The following is a 19,038-nucleotide window of genomic DNA, read 5'->3' as shown; positions in this document are numbered from 1 at the left end:
ATATTTTGGAACCAGGTGTTTGTTCACGTGCAAGAAGTTAATGAACGAGTAAAATGGATGCTATCAAAGTTCTTCCAAAAAAAAAAAAAAGAGAGAGAATTAAAACAACCGCCAGCCATTACTAAAACAAGATACAACAGCTTTAGCAGGTATTTGTAATAATCGAAGTATTAGATTTCTTTCTTTAGATTGTCAGATATACATTTTGATCGTCAAACACTTTGTGCAGCACAGTCAATAGGACGTGCACGCGCGGCGCACACACAAAAGGTAAGGTAGGTAGTCTTATTAGTCTTTAAAATGTAATGTGGGCATGAAGAATGGGTCAAGATTTTTTTGTTGTTATTATAGAGATTCTTTAGTCACCTCTTTTTATCTATTCTCATAAAAATCATGTTGTTAAGTAAATGCTATTTATTAAAACAATAATAGAGCTGAGCTTGCTAACCATGTCTGAGATGAGTCAGCAAGGAAAGAAGAGGGTGCGTGGCATTGTGATTTTTAATTTTAATTCGCAAGAGATATTCACCTTGTTAAAAAAAAACTATTTTATTTAAAGTTTATTTCTTGTATCGTGACACATACATGGATTTCTCTGGGTTAAGCCCCAGATATCCACTCACCCTAGAACCGCTCCTGATCGCGGATGCAAAATATATTTATAGAAAATTTGAAAGGTAATTGCCAGATGTTTTACTGCGTCACATGGCAACCAACAATTTATTAAATGTTACAAAATATTGTAACTCAAAGTTTTCCTCTGACTGCAGTCACAGCTGTAGAAATAAGTTGCAGCAGTGTAATTCACACAATTCACCACAGGAGGGCGACTGGCTAAGTTGTCTTGTTTTAAAGTTTTAGTGCTTACTAGCTTTTTGTGTTCAAAATGTTCAAAGGTTTATATAATGAGCGGGTACATGTATCAGTTGTCCAAATCGTGCTTTGTCTTATCCTGAATCACTGTGGTACACCTATAAAAAGTGTTTATATTCGGACTATTTTATACTGGTTCTGGTCTTACCGCTGCGGAGGAGCACAGGACCTGCGTGACTCGTCATTCATGTTTGGTTCAATATAAAATTATACTCTAACTTAACGTTACCTTTGGCTCGTGGAGAGAATAATATTCGTTTGAACTTTTTTCATTTCACGTGAACACACACCACAATTCTTGCAGAGTCGATTTATCTATTTCGCTGACTCAAATCTTTAAATGTTTATGGGTAAAATGACAGCAGTGTAATTCACACAGTTCACCACAGGAGGGCGTCAAGATAAAAACAAATGTTCGTCTTAACCCTAAAACCGTATTCTGGACAAATGTGGGCAAAATAGTTTTGATTTATTTTTAAGAAATACTTCCCTTGATCTGAGCGGTACAAGACTTGGCTGTTTTTCCTAAGTTTGCCTCCTGAACACACACAATATTATTGTTTTTACTCAATTCTACAATGTTAAGTGGGTGGAAAAAAAACTTCTTAATCTTGTATTTGGGTCAAAAATGGGCACCCATAGAAATGAATGGGGAAAAACTGTAATTTAGAGCATTCTAAAATAAGCCAAAATAAGACACTGGGTGACAGCAAAGTCACTTCATCTTTAGGTTTTACATTTGCCAACAAATACTACATCGTGGATTAAAGTCCATATTTTGTTACATTCAACACAAAATAACATTAAAACGTTCTCGCTTCATTTTTTATTCTTTTGCGCTTATATTTTTTTCTGTTATTAAAACGTCTGAATCAACGGGGCTTTATAAGAATAATTCTTAATCAAGCTAGTTTTCCTCTAGAGTTACTGCTGTAGAAACAATGTTTCAGTGGTGTAATTAATACATTTTACCACAGGAGGGCGTTTTCAATTCAAATTTAAAAGTACGTACAATTATTATACCATAAATAAAAGGGGTCATATGTTTCATGTGGTAACGAACGATTTATTTAACACGAAATCAATGTAAAATAATGTAATGCAAAGTTTTCCTTTGACTTGAATTAACTAGAAGTAGGTAGACATTTTTAGGTAGAAATAATTGGTCGGGGGATCTCTGGATAATCCGTAATTCGTTTGTAATTATAAAACGAAAATATCGTTTTTCTGTTTTTTGTTTCAAATAGAAAAACCAAATAACCGTTTTTGGTGTCAGAATCAAAAAACGAAAAACCAATTAAAAACTGCCCGTTTTTCGTTTTTTTTTTTTTTTGGAGATCATTTTATCGTTATTCATTTTTGAACAAAGAATGAAGAGAGTCTTTGAACTTCTGTCGTTTATAAACCAAAAACGGAAGTCACGTGGTCCATTCCTTTTTTGGAAGCGAATGTAACCGGAAACACTTTCAAAATAAAAGTAACTACAGTTAGCGAGATGATTGTAGGCTAAATGGAACTAATATAACTTTTTTTAGTACAACTAAAGTAGCACTGGGTGTGAATAACACTTAAGTTAACTGAAATAAAAATTAAAACTAATAAAATAATAACTCTGGCTGTTAGGGAGAATTAAACATTTGTAAAAACCATTGGTGAATAGGGCCTACAGCTATGTAGCCCATGCTATGAGCAGGGCTCTGCATTGCAACTCTTTCACTAGCATATATGGCCTAAAATGTTTTACAAGCATAGTGGGTGAGTGAAGACTAAAATCTACTGTAGCTAAATGTTATAAGGTTATATTATACTTTTATACATTTATAGTTCCTCCTCCAGGTTGTGGTTATTAGCCTCTGCAGTGGACAGATGCAGATTTAGCCAGAGCCAGGTGCAAAAACATAATTTATAAAATATTTCATAAATCATATTTTTTTAAATAAAAAACTGAACTTCACCTGCCTTCCAGCTCCCCTTTCTATACCTTTACAATAGCACTATAGCTGCTAAAAACTCTCAGCTTCCACCATCTACTGTTACCCCTTCTGTGTCAAAACAAAACTCTTCCAAAACAAACTAAAGTAAACTAAAGCCTAATTAAAATAATAAGTCAATCCCCCAAAAATTTATATAGGTATAAGTTTATGAAAATTATTTATTAAAAAATGTGATTTATAAAATATATATATATATATATATATATATATATTATATATTTTATTAATCAGGTTGAACTCTAAAACTGCAAGAAAATCAAAGCCGTGCATCTGAATAGGTTGTGTTCCAAATTTGAGTTGGATATCAAAAAAATTAGCTTTCGGTAAGAGTTTGTTTGGGTGCAGTAACAGATTTTCCCCATTGGGTGCCAGCAAAACTCCACTGGTGCACACAGTGATTGGATTTTAGATTTGCAAATTTGAGTTTTTCTCTCTCAAATATTACAAGTACACAAACACATATACACACACACAAAAATGTATTACACACATACAAACCACACTCTGACATCCACCCACACAATTATTGTTAATAAGCAGAAAACAGGAATAAAGCAACTGGCACCATCTGGTAAAACAAAAAAAAAACAAAAAAAAAATAGTAAAAATAAAAATTTCGGAGCCTTGCCAACAGAATAAAACAAAGAAAATGTCTTAACAAAGATTGCATCATTTTATAGTTAAATGGCCCTGGGATTAAACATGGGGGTTTCAATGGGGACATTGTTGTCCAAAAGGCGCTGATAGGGAGTATTTTGTGTACCTAATGCAAATTTTATTTTTATTTTTTTTAAGAAAATGGCGGTGAAATAGTAAAATTTCATAAAAATACACACCTGTGCCAAATTAGCATTAACACAGGTAAAGTGATAAAAAAAACTGAAAAGGACAAAAATGTCCATAAGGATGCACAAGGGTTAATCCAGCTTGTAGTTCTCATTAGTTACTTGTGTGTGAAACCCACTCGGTCAAAAATGAGCTGGGACTTTCAGATCTTTTAGCGCTTTTTGGGGGTTTAATTCTGTTTGATGAACCACCGGGTAAAGGCAGTGCTCTGTACTTGTTTTGGTACTTGTGTAAAGTAAAATAAAAGTGTTTAGTTTTTTAGTTTTATTTTTTTAGCATTTAGTTTTTCTCCCTGGTACTCGTGTCAGGGCCTCCCCAATACCTGGAGGATGTGAGCCTGTGCACTGTGTGCAGGTTTAAGGACTGATGATAGTAGCAGGACTGGCCCCTTCACCTACCGTCACTCTCTCTTCAAATAAATGCTGGACAGGACAAAGCAGAACACCACTCCTTCCTCTGGCACCATAAAAGGGCCTTGATGTCACTTTCAGATATGTATGGTTTATGTTAAGCCACATCTTTTTGTATTTTCTGGCACTACTTTTGTGGAATTGGATGATGTCAGCTTATGACTTTACATTTTTTCTCAATTGTTTACACACAAATTCTGGTACTTGAGACACAATGACCACAACATGTAACTCATTCGCCAACCCACTGAACCAATTCTGATGAACTACAAGCACAATTCCTGCTTTACACTCAAATTGCAGCTCTAAAACACACTTTTTTCAAAACACTACACACAATTCTCTGCATTTGGCACAATTTTCATGCAGAAAATCTCTTGTTTTCACGAGGAAAACACTGCCATTCAAATATTCACACTGACTCGTCACATGGACAAACACACGTCACACAGTTTTACAATTAGCAATCAGAGCTTTAGCATACAAGACTGAAACAGAAGAGAGGATGCAGCATATTTATTTATTTATTAGTTTTTTTACTGTAACTGTATACAGTACATTTCTCTGTTGTGTTGACCACTGTGTGTAGACCACTCTATGTGCAAATTTGTGTTGCTGGGATGTACAAAATGTGCGATCTATCTCCCTTTGTTTTTGTGGGAAAGATAAAATATACAGTTTTTCTCGATTGTTTACACGCATTTTCTGGTACTTGAGACACAATGACCACAACATGTAACTCATTCACCAACCCCCTGAACCAATTCTGCTGAACTACAAGCACAATTCCTGCTTTACACTCAAATTGCAGCTCTAAAACACACTTTTTTCAAAACACTACACACAATTCTCTGCATTTGGCACAATTTTCATGCAGAAAATATCTTGTTTTCATGAGGAACACACTACCATTCAAATATTCACACTGACTCGTCACATGGGCAAACACATTTCACACAGTTTTACAATTAGTGATCAGAGCTTTAGCATAAAATACCAAAACCAAAGAGAAGATGCAGCATAGATTTTTTTTATTTCTTTTTTTACTGTAACAGCATAAAAAATTCTGTTTTTTTTTTTGTATGTAGACCACTGTATGTGCAACTTTGTGTTGGTTGGGGTGTACAAAATGTGGGATCTATCTCCCATTGATTTTGTGGGAAAAATAAAATATATTTGTTACCGTGTATTTGTGTGTTCTGGGTATTGAAGGAACACAAATTTATTAAATGTTTCATTAAGGTTTAACAGTATTTTCAACTGTAAAATGTATACAGTGTTTACCATTTTGAGGCCAATAAGATTAAGCCAAGCATTCCAGGTGTCACACATTAGCTTTTGTCTTTATGCGCTTCCTGGCCATTAAGTTCAAGATTCAGCTTTGCTTTTGTAATGGTAAAAGTGTGACCACGCTGGTCAGACTGATTAGATTAGCGTCTCTGGTAATCTGCTGAATCATTTACATTTGCTTTGTTTCAAGAGACTCCTCCTCAATGTAACTCCTCCAGATTAGCATCTCAGGGCACAGAAACCTGCTATGCTGATGAACTGAGGTGCCTGTTGAATCATTTACATTGCTTTTGTTTCAGTTTCTCCCCCCTCAATGTAAACTCCTCCCCTCTAAATGTATAAATTGTAAGGAAATGTTTTCCCTTAGTTAGACTATCCTTGAGATGACTACAGCTACGCAATAAAGAACGTCTGCGTGAAAGATACCTCAAGAGTCTCCTGGTCTGTTGCGTGGAAGAAGAAAAACTTCACTACAGATGGTGCTGTGACCCGGATAGAGAAATCTTACCTGAATCCAGAAACTTAAACTTCAAGCAACAAAAGATTTCAACAGAGAATCTTAACTGAATCTTGAAAACTTCAAGCAGAACAAGATCTCAAAGCGGACTGAGTTCCAGAACAAGAACAAAAAGAACTTTTCTGACTGAGGTCCAGACTGAATCTTTTCATACAAGCAACGATTCGGTGAGTTTTCACTCTATTCAAAGAACCAGACCAGTACCAAAGTTGTGCCTCTGTGCCGTCAGAGAAAGAGTTATCAGGCAGCTGTAGTGTTTGATTAACTAAAGTTATCCTTTAAAACAGTGGTGTAGTCTAGTTTTTTGTAGTGAGTATACTGTGATTTACCAGCAGCCCCCCCCGCCCGCCCGCCGCCGCCGCCGCCGCCGCCACCACCACCACCCATTTGCGAAAAATTTTCCAAACTTGTGTGATATTCCTTTAAAGTTCTGTCTTAATAGATTTGATTATTATTATTTTATAAATTACATTTTACTATGCAATTTCTTTCATAATTCCATTGAGTTACTTTATTTATCACTATAAACTGTTTTAAATTAAAGACATTTGAGCTTCTGTGTGTTTTAATAAACTATTATCGATATCATTAGGCCTACTTGAAGTAGGCCTATACTCTACTGTGCAATAGTAATATATTTCTTTTAAACTTTGATTTTGACAGGTTGCATGAAGCAGGGGCGTCACTAGGATTTTGATCATCACTTAGGATTTTTTCTAAAAAAAAAAAATTAAAAAAAAAGTGACACTTTAGTTTAGGATCTAATGCTCACTATTAACCAGTTTCATTACATGCAAAGGCAGGATTTTATAATCACTGTTGTCCCAAATGTGAGGTAGGTTAGTTAGGGGAGTTCAGGGTTTCCCGGAGAAACATTTTATTTCTCTGATCTACATATGTGCATTTTAGAATGTTTTGAAGGCCAAAAAAAATTAGCTTTAAAACCATGTCAGTGGGCAGCTGAGCAGCTGATTATTTTTCTCTCCTCATCAGCATCACCCTCTTTTTCTCTTTGTTTTTCTCTTGCCCTGTCTCTTCCCCTCCTAAAGATTATTGATTTCTCTGATGTGCATTTCAAGACGTTTGAAGACCAAAAAAAGAATAAGAAATAGCTTTAAAACCATGTCAGTGGGCAGTAAATTCTCTTCCCCTTCGAAGGCTGAGCTTTTTTTAATGTAATAGCCTAAAGGCTACAATTTGTATTATATTCTCAATATGTACACATTCGTTGTTACTCTTGTGGCTAAAATGATGAAAAGGTCTTTGTTAATGTTTCTTGTCCCATCGCAATGACAGTAAACTATTAAATTTCATGAGTCACGTTACAGGCCTATTTATTTCACTTCAAAATGGCGAAATTAGACAAAACGATAGCCTATTAGTTTGCCTGATTATTTTTTGTCATTCGTTTAACGTTTATGACCTAAAAAATGTAAATATGAAATGTTAAGTTTAGCCACTTACATCTTTTCTCGCACTTGCCAGTAAACTGAAGCGTCGAGTCGCTCTGCTGAAATTCGCGCTCAGCAGCGTCTTTGAAATAAAGCCCGCCTACTTTGATTTGATTTGTCATCTCAAATATTCTGACATTGACGAGCAGTGACAGACCAATGAGGCTCAGATCAACACGAACACACACATACTACACACACCCTGTCCTCTGTTTTTGACGTGCTCTCTGCTCGCGGCTCGCGAGCTGAATCTGATTATAACAGAACTTAAGGGAACACGAAATTCTGTCGCCTTACGTTTAGGGGGGCTGATGTTGTAGGAAATTTATTTCACAAAACGATGTTGTTACGAATCCTCACGCTTTTTAAAGTGGGCATACGGAGATCTTTGACATTTCCTAGTGGGTATACGCAAATCCTTGACATTTTCTAGTGGGTATACGGCGTATACCTGCGTATCACGTAGACTACACTACTGCTTTAAAAGTTGTCTTTTAAAGATGATAGATATCCTCTGTTGTCAGGCAGGGAAGATTGACATTAAATGTTAATATTTTGGGATCCTCTGAATAAGTCAGGGAAGTTGTAAGATATCCTCTGAATGAGTCAGGGAAGTTTTGTCGAACGGAATAGTGCCTCTACGTTGCTAGAGAAGGTATCCTCTAAACTTAGGGAAGATTAACATTACGTGTTAATATTGCTGATAACCTCTGTTCGCAGAGAAGGATTAGCATTTTAGTTATTGTGGTCTTATCCTCTAAAAGTTAGGAAGGTGAAAGACCCTTTCCATTTTCTTTCAGGGAAGATTAGCGTAACATGCTAATATTTGTGTTGTTTGTTTGTTGTTGTTTTGTGGTGTTACCCTCTAAAAATGTATTTTAGAGATGAAAGTTTGATCCTCTGTACAAGCAGGGAAGGTTAGCATAAAGTGCTAGTAATATTGTGGATTTTCCTTTGCTTTGTCAAAGAAGGTTTACAACAGTCGATCTGTGTAAACAAGTGTAGCCTCTGTTGATCAGAGAAAGTTAGTAGTTGTTTTGTGTGATAACAAAGAAACTCACAAAATGGTTGTGACGAATACTAGGTTGGTTCCTACAACTGAGAAAAGTGGCCTTGCCGCTCCATTGTGGTCAGATAGTGAATTTAAGTCATTGATAGGAGAGCACATGGACTCCATAGTGACTCAGTCAGTCAGAGTGAATTTGACAAAGAAATTTGGCATTCACCCAGAAAAAGTATGGTCGATGGAAGATTGTAAAAAAGTGCTTGGAGCAAGTATTCGCAAGAACAATATGAAAGCTATTATCTGTTGTTACAAAGAATACAGTTTATCCATTGCACAAGAGCAAGCTAGGTGTATTGCTAAGTTAAATGAACAGAACAAACAATTGCAGACTCAATTGTCCTGTTTCAAGACAAAGGTGGGCCATAACCAGGCCTCAGCCAAATGTAACACTGAAGACCAACAGTCAGATGAAACTTTTCCTGACTTACAAGCATTGTTTGAAAGAGATGTAGACATCCCATCAGTAACTGATAAGCATGTAAATTCAGTGAAGGTGTGTGCTGCTAGAAAAAGACAGCAGGGAATTGAACAGTCAGAAAGTGTTCCTTCCAGTGCTTCTGTTGTTCAAATCCAAACTGTTGCTACAACGCTCGGACCTAGAGACATAGAGAGATTGTCCCAGAGTTTACCGCCAGCACGCACACAGTTCACTGAATTTAGAAGAGCATTGGTCAGCAAAATGCGTCTCTACGACATGTCGTTAACAGAAGTCACACAGTTAATGTCTCAAATTCTAACTGAATCTGAATTCAACAGTTTTGAGTCTGCTGCTACTTCTGAACTGCAACATGCCAGAAAAGATGAATCGAGAGAAGGTGTTCTGAAAATCCTAAAGAATATCCTAGGACCCAAGATAGATTGGTCTAGAATTACTAACTGTGTACAAAAGAAAGAAGAAACTGTGAATGAATATACAGAGAGGTTTTGTCAGTCAGCTGTAACGTACAGTGGAATAGTGGATGATTCTGAAAGTGTACTCAATGACAAAGGACCACTGGTCCGCATCTGGTCAGATGGCCTTATGGCTGACTACAGAAGTGCTTTGCCATTTTTGGATCTGACTTGGTCTCACAGAACTCTTAGAAGTAACCTGGACAGGTTAACTGCTTGGGAAAGAGATTTTGATGTTAAGGCAAGAGTACAAATTGCAGCAGCCTCTTTTAAGGTCAGCACAGAAAACCCACAGAAACGTAAATGTCCTAAGAGAGAGGGCAGGTGTTATTACTGTGGTCAGCCGAGACATTGGAGCAGAGAGTGTAGAAAAAGCAGAAAGAACGTTAACGAAGTCAACCTTTTTGCCCAACTTCTCAGTTTGCTTGCTATTCTGAAGCCGCCATTCCCCACGTCTTTAAACGGGTGGGGCAGCTTGTTGACGTGTTAATTTGGACTGTGAGTGCTTAATTTCCCCAGTAACTTACAACAGAGATAAAAAACTTATGTTTGTTTAACGGAACAAAAAGAAAGTGACTGTCTCAGCTTTTCCTTTGGGGGACTGCTTTAAGTAAACTCACAGCCTTAAATGTTATTCTACAGCACAGGCCTTTCATCAATAATAGTGTTAGGTCAGACTGTAAATGCCCACATGCAGTGTCTGCAATAATGAATGAATGAAAGTAAAATTTCGTCACCTTTTCCCTTTGGGGAAATTGGTTTAACTACCCTCACCCATTCTCACGTATGATGTCTACAACGACTGATGTTTTGTTAGAGGATGAAGGAAAAATAACTCATAATTGGGTTACGCAGATCAAAGTACACATGTCCCAGGACAGGTCAAGCCATTAGAGCCTAAGTGGCATGTGCCCCATCAAGTAATGTTGATCGGCAGTATTGGGTCAAGGAAGAAAAAGCTTGGTATTATGTGTCACATTGAAAAGGGTTCTGTCACATTGCAAAGTATTCTGCAAAATTCTGCCCACTGACAGGGACATAAAAAGGACATGAACCAGTGAGGAACCCAAGGGAAGAACCGAAATGCCATATGCGTCGGGGGTCACCCCTTGGGCGAAGATTCCCTCATAGGCCTTCCCCATCCATTTAGTCTCATCCTCACCTCACTGTTTTCTTTAGGTGTCAAGAATTAAGAAATAGGGAAAGAGGGAACAATAGCAGACTCAGTGTTTACTCATCAGGATACAACCCTTGTCTTTGAAGAAATACTGCTCTCCTGTCTTTTGTCTTCCTGTATGCAGATACCACTTGATGGCTGTCCCGAGACCCATACGCACAGACGTCTTCACCTGCGTATGAAGACACCACTTCCAGAAAACAACGAGACCCACTGCCGAGCCAACTCTCACCAAAGTAAAGAAAGAAAAAAAAATACACAACACAGAGAAAAGACTTACGGAACCTTCAGTCATCCATCAACATTATCAAGATGTAGTAACCATCAGGACATCGCACAATGTGAAGACTCCAGAATCCTTGTTTTGCTGGAAACGTTGCAGGCCACAGCCGAAGATGGCTGCATTGACTCACTTGTGCACAAAACATGATGGTTAAACAGTCTTGATCTTTCAGCAAAAATTACACCAGATGTAACTGAAGTTTAATTTTTCCATAAGAGCTTCACGGACTCTAATTGCATGTTTGTTTTCTGTGTCAGCATGCAATTACAGAAAAAGCAAACACAGAACATGAGTATGTGCCTGTAACTAGCAAAAGTTACTAGAGTGAACTTTTAATTGTTTAAATTTGTACTTAATGTGAGAGTTATTAGTACTCTCAAGAGGGGGAAATGTGAGATTACAAATTTTATTAACATGTTTAATTTAATGTTTTAAATGGAGAAAGTCTGAAAACAGTAGGAATTCCCAGTGTGACCCTCCTGATTGTCCTGTGACCACACGGGAAAGCTAGGCCTTTCCTGTTTCTCGTCTCACCGTGTGAAAATGCCTGTTTGATGTTAGAACAGCTGCTACTGTATGTTAATGTCTGACACCATTTGCCTTGGAAGTTGGAGTTCAAGGGTCACATGCATTTCCATTTGCTTTGTCTCTTCATGTAATCCCACCCTCTTTGAAATGTATAAATTAGAATGTAAGGTTCTTTTAAATCAGACTATCCTTGAGATGACTACAGCGACGTAATAAAGAACTTCTGCATGAAAGATACCTCAAGAGTCTCCTGGTCTGTTGCGTGGAAGAATAAAAACTTCACTACAGCGTACATAAACCATCAAGATGGTCTACGCTCCTGCCGTATGTTGCAACTTGCACGCCACCTCCTCTTATGTAGTCAGAAGCACCTGAGGTCCCTTCGTGCTATTTATATTCCAGAAGATCAGAACTTTACAGCTGATGAGCTGTAATGGTTTCGGCCCATCTCCGGCGAATGGCGACTCCATCCCCAGTCGGTCCAGCTGATTTGGGACCAGTTCGGGGACGCACAGGTAGACCTGTTTGCCTCCCACGACTCATCCCACTGGGCCCTGTATTACTCCCTGACCGAAGGCACGCTCAGCATTGACGCACTGGTGCACAGCTGGCCGCGGGGCCTCCGCTTATATGCGTTTCCCCCAGTGAGCCTTCTTGTATGGACCCTGTGCAAGATCAAGGAGGACGAGGAGCAGGTCATTCTGTTTGCACCACACTGGCCCGCCCGGACCTGGTACTCCGAACTGATACTCCTCACGACAGCACCTCCTCCCAATTCCTCTGAGGAAGGACCTCCTTTCTCAGAGACAGGGGACCCTATGGCATCTTGGAACCTCCACCTGTGGCTCCTGGACGGGACGAGGCAGGTTTGAGTACCCTGCCACCTGTGGTGGCGGCTACCATCACTTCCGCTAGAGCATTGTTCACGAGACATGCCTATGCGTTGAAGTGGAACCTCTTGGTCAACTGGTGCTCTTCTCACCGAGAAGACCCCAGGAGATGCCTGATCAGTGTCGTGCTTTCCTTCCTGCAAGACGGGTTGGAGCGAAGGCTGTCTCCCTCCACCCTGAAGGTGTATGTGGCCGCTATCGCCGCATATCACGAAGCAGTGGAAGGTAAATCTCTCGGAAAGCACGACCTGATCATCAGGTTCCTGAGAGGAGCGAGGAGACTGAATCCTCCTCGCCCTACTCTCATTCCCTCTTGGGACCTCTCAGTGGTCTTAAATGCCCTGCAGAGGGCTCCCTTTAAGGCCTCTGCAATCAGTTGAGCTTAAGTATCTGTCTCTTAAGATGGCGCTCCTGGTTGCACTGGCCTCCATCAAAAGGGTAGGGGACCTGCACGCATTCTCCGTTGACGAAGCGTGCCTGGAATTTGGGCCGGGTTACTCTCACGTGTTCCTGAGACCACGGCCTGGATATGTGCCCAATGTTCCTACCACTCCCTTACGGGACCAGGTGGTGAACCTGCAAGCGCTGCCCCTGGAGGAGGCAGACCCAGCCTTGGCACTGCTCTGTCCAGTACGCGCACTTCGTGCTTACGTAGACAGAACGCAGTGTTTCAGGACCTCAGACCAGCTCTTTGTCTGTAATGGTGGGAGCCAGAAGGGAAAGGCTCTCTCAAAGCAGAGGTTGTCCCACTGGATAGTGGACGCCATTGCTTTGGCTTACCAGCAGCATACATCTGTAACCGAGACGTTTCTACTGCTGAAGCAAATTAATGTCTTTCCAATGATAAAGCTGCTTATACAAATACAATGCTAAATATGAACATATTGCCAAACAGAGTACATGTCATGGATATCAAATGAATATTAAAGAGTGGGATAAGTTACATTATCAGAGTGGAATACTGTCTTAAAACATTCTGCACACTTAATATACAACAGTACATGGTCTTACAAGTACAAGTATATAAAAAACTCAGGACGCAAGTATAAAAGCCTATAAAAATTTGTTGCTGCTTGTCACTTTATGAGAATAAATATGTATAGTGGGATTAAAATGTAGTTAGATCTAGCTACAAAGTCACAAAATAAGCAACATACTAAAGCACACATAAATTGGAGTTTTGTAAACGCCTACTCCTGTTTTAGTGGGAATTAATAAGGGAGCTTTTTCCTGTAATTTTGTTGAAATTTTTATGTTTTTGTATTAAAATTAAAGAATAGAACAGCAAGCCTGAGTATTTTCTGTTAGTCTGTTTTATATCAAACTTGTTTTATTATTAAGATTGTTATTAAAAGATTGGATCATGCAAATAGAAAAATACAAGTACCAGTTCAGTCTAGGCCTGCTGTTTTATTTCGTGCCACCATTGCCTAAATACCTGTGAAGGCCTGCTTTTAGATCCTAGCCTTCATTTTTACTGAACATTTATGGAAGACATGGCAACCCTTTAGTCAACTGGAATTGTTACATTCTTTGCTGAACTGTAGGTATAAATACTTTCGGTTCACTTTGACCTTCAACTTTAATTTTCTCTAGACAGTGGGAAGATTGAGCAGAGCACTTTATAAAGTCTTGGTTATTGTGTCTGCTGTGAGTTTTTTATATACTCGGACTCTGCGTTTTCTTAGTAGTAACCTGAGTTTGCAATAATTCAGTAGACTATACTTGACATGGAGTCAGACGATGAGTGCGAGTTTGACTCCACATGGGAGGAAGAATATGAAAGTAAAACACCCAGAAAGAAGGTATGTTTGGACATCAGTGCTGTATTGTTTTGTTTTTAGGTAGGCTACATGTTGTTTTGAATAAAGTTAGTCCCTGAACCAGAATCGACCTTCTTTTTTATTCATTCCCTAGATGTCTAGGGATGCATTGCTGTTTTTATTAATCCTAAAATAATGCATAACCAAGTGCACATAACAACAACTTTCCATTTGGTGATAAGATTGTTTGTTACTAAGTCGTTGTTTATCTATGATTTACTACAGGCCTACTGGCCTATTATAACGCACCTGACTGGATTATTTAATGTTATTCGTGCAGGTACTTTTCTTTTGTCTTTCTGTCAGGACCACTATCGTCAAATACGATTGACTATTAGTATACAGTTTGGATTGGCGGTATGGTTCTGTTCTGGGCGAGAAGCTGCTGGGGATGTAGGATTGCATTTAGCCTCTGAGAAACGCGAAAGCTGCTGATAATACTGAAGGAGCTTATATATGTATACAGTGATAGGCATGGTAGACGTGGATCAGCTGATGCGGGCTTGATTAACGTGACCTGCCAGAACTGACTACGCTTGATTTATGATACTCAGGCTAAATTTTCACCTTAAAATCTGCGAACTAGGTCTATTAGACATTGAATTTAAAATGCACAATTAATAGCTCAAAAAGAAATATTTTTATTACTTTTATTTAATTTTATTTGTTTATTATTGTTATTAATATTATTGAATCAACCCCACCTAAAACATTGTAATATGCTAATTAGCCTCCCATTCCTCCTACTTTCTATTTCTGTGAATATTATATATATATATATATATATATATATATATATATATATATATATATACATGGAAATAGAAAGTAGGAGGAATGGGAGGCTAATTAGCATAATACAATGTTTTAGGTGGGGTTGATTTGTAATTTTTTTACAATCTGCTGTCTCATATGGGATTTGTTTTGTCAAGGTCTGCAGAAGGAGTCGCAGGAACATGTGTGCTGCAAAGGACATGCAAGACTTTCGGCATAGTGTCCGGGTACGTTTAACTCTTTTCAAACAAGGAAGAGTGGCATAAGTTGTCTCACTTTTTTATGAAGATATCATCTAATCAAGGGACAAAGGAAAGATATTTCAGAAATATTTATACTAAACTAGAAACCTCCTAAATTAGAACAAAAAATAAAGCATGCCGTCATAGAAATGTGATTTTCAAAAAAGGAAAGCTCCTTGACATATGGTGTCATGACAGCTTTTCATAAGTCAAATTAACATGCCAACTCACATTCCTCCTTTGATACACATTATATGACGTAAAACAGGTGAGAATCTAAATCATACAAATATGTCTAAATATTGTCAGAGCTGAGTCTTACATGATAACTTTGTATTTGTTTTTAACTCTAGAACCTTGATAATGATAATGATGATGATGAACCAGGTCACGTAAGTAATCCATCACAGTGTTTATACTATTCAGTATACACTCAGTAGCCATGTCTGATCAAAACTGGTTTGATTTGGAGCAGATGCTTAAGTATAGGGTTTTTTTTTTTTTTTTTTTTTTTGATGTCAAGGGCCGCTTCTATAACCTGGAGTTTTTCCATGGTCGAATAAAATCTTCACCTGATGGTATGGCATTTTGCTCGTTCTATATTTAAATTACACAATGTATTGTTATTTGTCTAATACAAGTGTCATTCAATAAAGGCAAATGCTGTAACATATTAGCTTTATTTGCGCAGATGTTTACATTGATGAATTTCACCAAAAGTGGAAGGGTCAATATCACTTGCTGGAAGACTGTCACTCCTACATTCAATGGTTAGATACTGTAACACTTCATTATTGCACTCTTAAATGTTTTAACTATTACATTTACTGAAAGTGTTTTAACACGTTTGAATGGCCATCATTCAGCTAACCATTTCACAACTTTTTAGGTTGTTTCCAATACAAGAGCGAGGGGTTAATTCATATGCCCATGTGCTCACAAAAACGGAAATAAAGGTCAGTTTAAAACACGCAATTAGATGTTCTTCAACTCTATTTACCACCCAGCTTAAAAAATAAGTATTTGGCTGACAGGATTATAATATTTTGGAGTGCACATCAGTCTCGGTTCAGAAGCTGGTTAAGGCATTTTAAAAAAAAACATATATTGATATAATATATTTTATTTTAATTAATCTGATGAATTGATTTCTAGCTTTTTCGAAAAGATGAAGAAGCAAAGAGGAAATTGGTGAAATCATATAGGCTCATGTTGGATTTCTATGGTATACGCTTGGTCAACGAAACAACAGGAGAGGTGGACCGTGCTCCTAACTGGAAGGATCGCTTTTGGAACCTGAACAGGTTTTTACTGTCATGTTTATGCTTTGTAAACTTCTAGGCATTTCCAGTGGTCAGAGATTTTATTTGATTTTGCAGATATTCACACAATAACCTGCGCATCACACGCATATTGAAGTGTTTGGGGACTCTAGGATTGCAGCACTACCAGGCCCCACTTTGTAAGTTCTTCCTTCGTGAAACCCTTGAGAAGAAACAACTTCAGTCTGTGAAACAAAGTGTTCTTGATTATTTTATTTTTGCTGTATTGGACAAATCAGAGAGACGAGAGCTGGTTAGATTTGCCTTTATTCATTTTAAGCCACGAGAACAGTTTGTCTGGGGCCCAAAAAGTTTCTGTCTGGTGAAGTAGATAGCAAAAATGAAGAAAATAAAGACAATAACACGGCAGAACATGAGGAGCAAAGGGAAACAGATAAGATAACAAATGAGATAAACTAAATGGATGACAATAATCATGTCAGAAGTATTGAGAATTAAATAAACAGGGAAAAATATCAGCATCCGGTACATGTGCAGCCAGACGAAACAGGTAGAAAATAATACAGATGAACATGATTCAGATGATAACAGTCAATGCAACTCCGAAAACAACGATGTAAAGAAAAATCAAGAGTTGAGTGTTAGTGATGCCGAGAAGTCAGAAGAGGTACATAGTGAAAATGAAACATTTTGACAAAAAGTTAGCAAGCCCTTTATAGTGTCATGAGTTTCCATGTTTGTTCCCCAAAACTGCAATACACAAAATATATTGGAACTCCCTTTATGATTCAAGTTAAAGACTTCTTAAAAAAGAATATTTTGATTTAGCAGATTGTTAAAAGGAAATAGCATCATAAAAGTACATTTGCCTGTCTTGTAAATGGAATTGTATGTTGTTTTTGTTGCTATATTTGTTTTTTCTATTGTTTATTATGGATTGAACTGCTAAATTTAGACAATTCTCTTCACAGACGAACTGACAATTTTGACTCTAGAGCCTGACTTCTTCCCAAGTAATTAATTAAAGAAAATTGTGATGATGAAGCAAAGGTTGCACTATAACAGTTATCACCAGTAAATGTTAGATATGTGCGTTCTCTGATATGATCTACTCTGATTAATTGTTTTAATGAAATTACTGGAAATATTGGATTTGTTTTGCCTTACGGTGAAGTGTGGAGCTTTTGAAAGTCGAATTACATGATTTAGCTGATTAATTATGTGATTAAAAAAATATACTATAAATTGTAATTTGTATGCTGTGTATAAATGCAATACTAAAATATCTTATTCTGTTGAAGAATGTAAAAACTATTCTGTTTTGATTTGTTATTAGGGTTTCTACTGCTGAAACAAATGAAAGTCTTCCCAATGATAAAGCTGCTTAAAGGGTTAGTTCACCCAAAAATGAAAATTCTGTCAGTATTTACTCACCCTCATGTTGTTCAACCCCGTAAGACCTTCGTTCATCTTCGCAACACAAATTAAGATATTTAAGATATTAAGATCGCTCCTGCATACAGTCCATAGGCTTCTTGAGGGACTGGCTCTTGCTGTCCCCGAAAAGTCATTAAAGACATCGTTAAAATAGTCCAAGTGACTACAGGGGCTCAATCTTAAGTTTATCAAACGACGAGAACACTTTTGTGCGCAAAAAAACAACAAAAATAACGACTTTATTTCAACTATTGGTTTATTTCTCCCTCTGCGCGAGTCAGGTTACTAGTTTAATAGCGTAAGCTACTGTTATTGTACGTCACACGCATCACACACACATGACCAGCGTCGGCCAATAGTGAGCCTACGTGTGACGTAACTCTACGCAATCACACTACGTTAACTGACTTACAGGCTCATGGAGAAGGAAGTGAATAGTTGAAATAAAGTCGTTATTTTTGTTGTTTTTTTGCGCACAAAAGTGTTCTCGTCGTTTGATAAACTTAAGATTGAGCCCCTGTAGTCACTTGGACTATTTTAACGATGTCTTTAATGACTTTTCGGGGACAGCAAGAGCCAGTCCCTCAAGAAGCCTATGGACTGTATGCAGGAGCGATCTTAATATCTTAAATATCTTAATTTGTGTTCCGAAGATGAACGAAGGTCTTACGGGGTTGAAACAACATGAGGGTGAGTAAATACTGACAGAATTTTCATTTTTGGGTGAACTAACCCTTTAATACAAATACAATGGCAATATGTTCAGTGCGGTTTATAACAGGCTCTATTTTAGCAAACATGTCATGAGTACATGTCATGGATATTAAATGAATATTAAAGCTCTTACAAAAATCAGAAATGAAATGGTTTAATTTCTGTTACATTATCAGAGTGGAATCTTGTCTTAAAACATTCTGCACACTTAATAACAGTACACGGTCTTCATAAGTAGCCTATAAAAACTATTAAATTTGTTGCTGCTTGTCACTTTATGAGAATAATTATGTCTAGTGGGATTAAAATGTAGTTAGATCTAGCTACAAAGTCACAAAATAAGCAACATACTAAAGCACACATGTAGAGATTCTGATCGGACAATCATTAACCAGTTTTCATGCGTACGGTGTACATTTTAGGACATCCTCAGACCTCAGACATATGAAGACAAGGCATCATGCCTCAGACTAAAAGGCTTCAGTTATTGGAAAAAACGGCATCACGCCTCAGACTAAAAAGCTTCAGGTCTCAGGAAAAACAATGTCA

The 19,038-nt window shown here is 37.7% G+C and overlaps 1 protein-coding gene across 2 annotated transcripts; it reads left to right on the top strand.

The window, feature by feature from the left end:
* Positions 1-13,759: 13,759 nt before the first annotated feature.
* LOC148997608 (opioid growth factor receptor-like) lies at positions 13,760-17,796 on the top strand. 2 transcript variants are annotated; one of them, XM_089123104.1, is made up of 9 exons: positions 13,760-14,021; positions 14,972-15,040; positions 15,409-15,447; positions 15,579-15,633; positions 15,747-15,825; positions 15,945-16,011; positions 16,211-16,359; positions 16,435-16,517; positions 17,310-17,796. In XM_089123104.1, exons 1-9 carry the CDS (start codon positions 13,947-13,949, stop codon positions 17,357-17,359), a joined length of 666 nt encoding a protein of 221 aa, XP_088979230.1. In that variant the 5' UTR covers positions 13,760-13,946; the 3' UTR covers positions 17,360-17,796. The 2 variants fall into 2 exon arrangements, with proteins under 2 accessions (XP_088979230.1, XP_088979229.1); XM_089123103.1 differs by having other exon boundaries at positions 13,762-14,021; positions 16,435-17,794.
* Positions 17,797-19,038: the final 1,242 nt, after the last annotated feature.

This window comes from Pimephales promelas, chromosome 2 (genome assembly GCF_988280905.1).
Source record: "Pimephales promelas chromosome 2, fPimPro1.hap1.1, whole genome shotgun sequence".
In the NCBI taxonomy this organism is placed as follows: domain Eukaryota; kingdom Metazoa; phylum Chordata; class Actinopteri; order Cypriniformes; family Leuciscidae; genus Pimephales; species Pimephales promelas.
Note: the sequence above shows the minus strand (reverse complement) of the source record. Positions and strands in the feature narration are given on the sequence as shown.

Coding starts and splice junctions, on each gene's coding strand:
- LOC148997608 (XM_089123103.1), top strand. CDS start 13,947: ATGGAGTCAGACGATGAGTGCGAGTTTGACTCCACATGGGAGGAAGAA. Junction 15,634..15,746: donor AATAAAATCTTCACCTGATG/GTATGGCATTTT, acceptor TTATTTGCGCAG/ATGTTTACATTGATGAATTT. Junction 16,012..16,210: donor TCACAAAAACGGAAATAAAG/GTCAGTTTAAAA, acceptor ATTGATTTCTAG/CTTTTTCGAAAAGATGAAGA.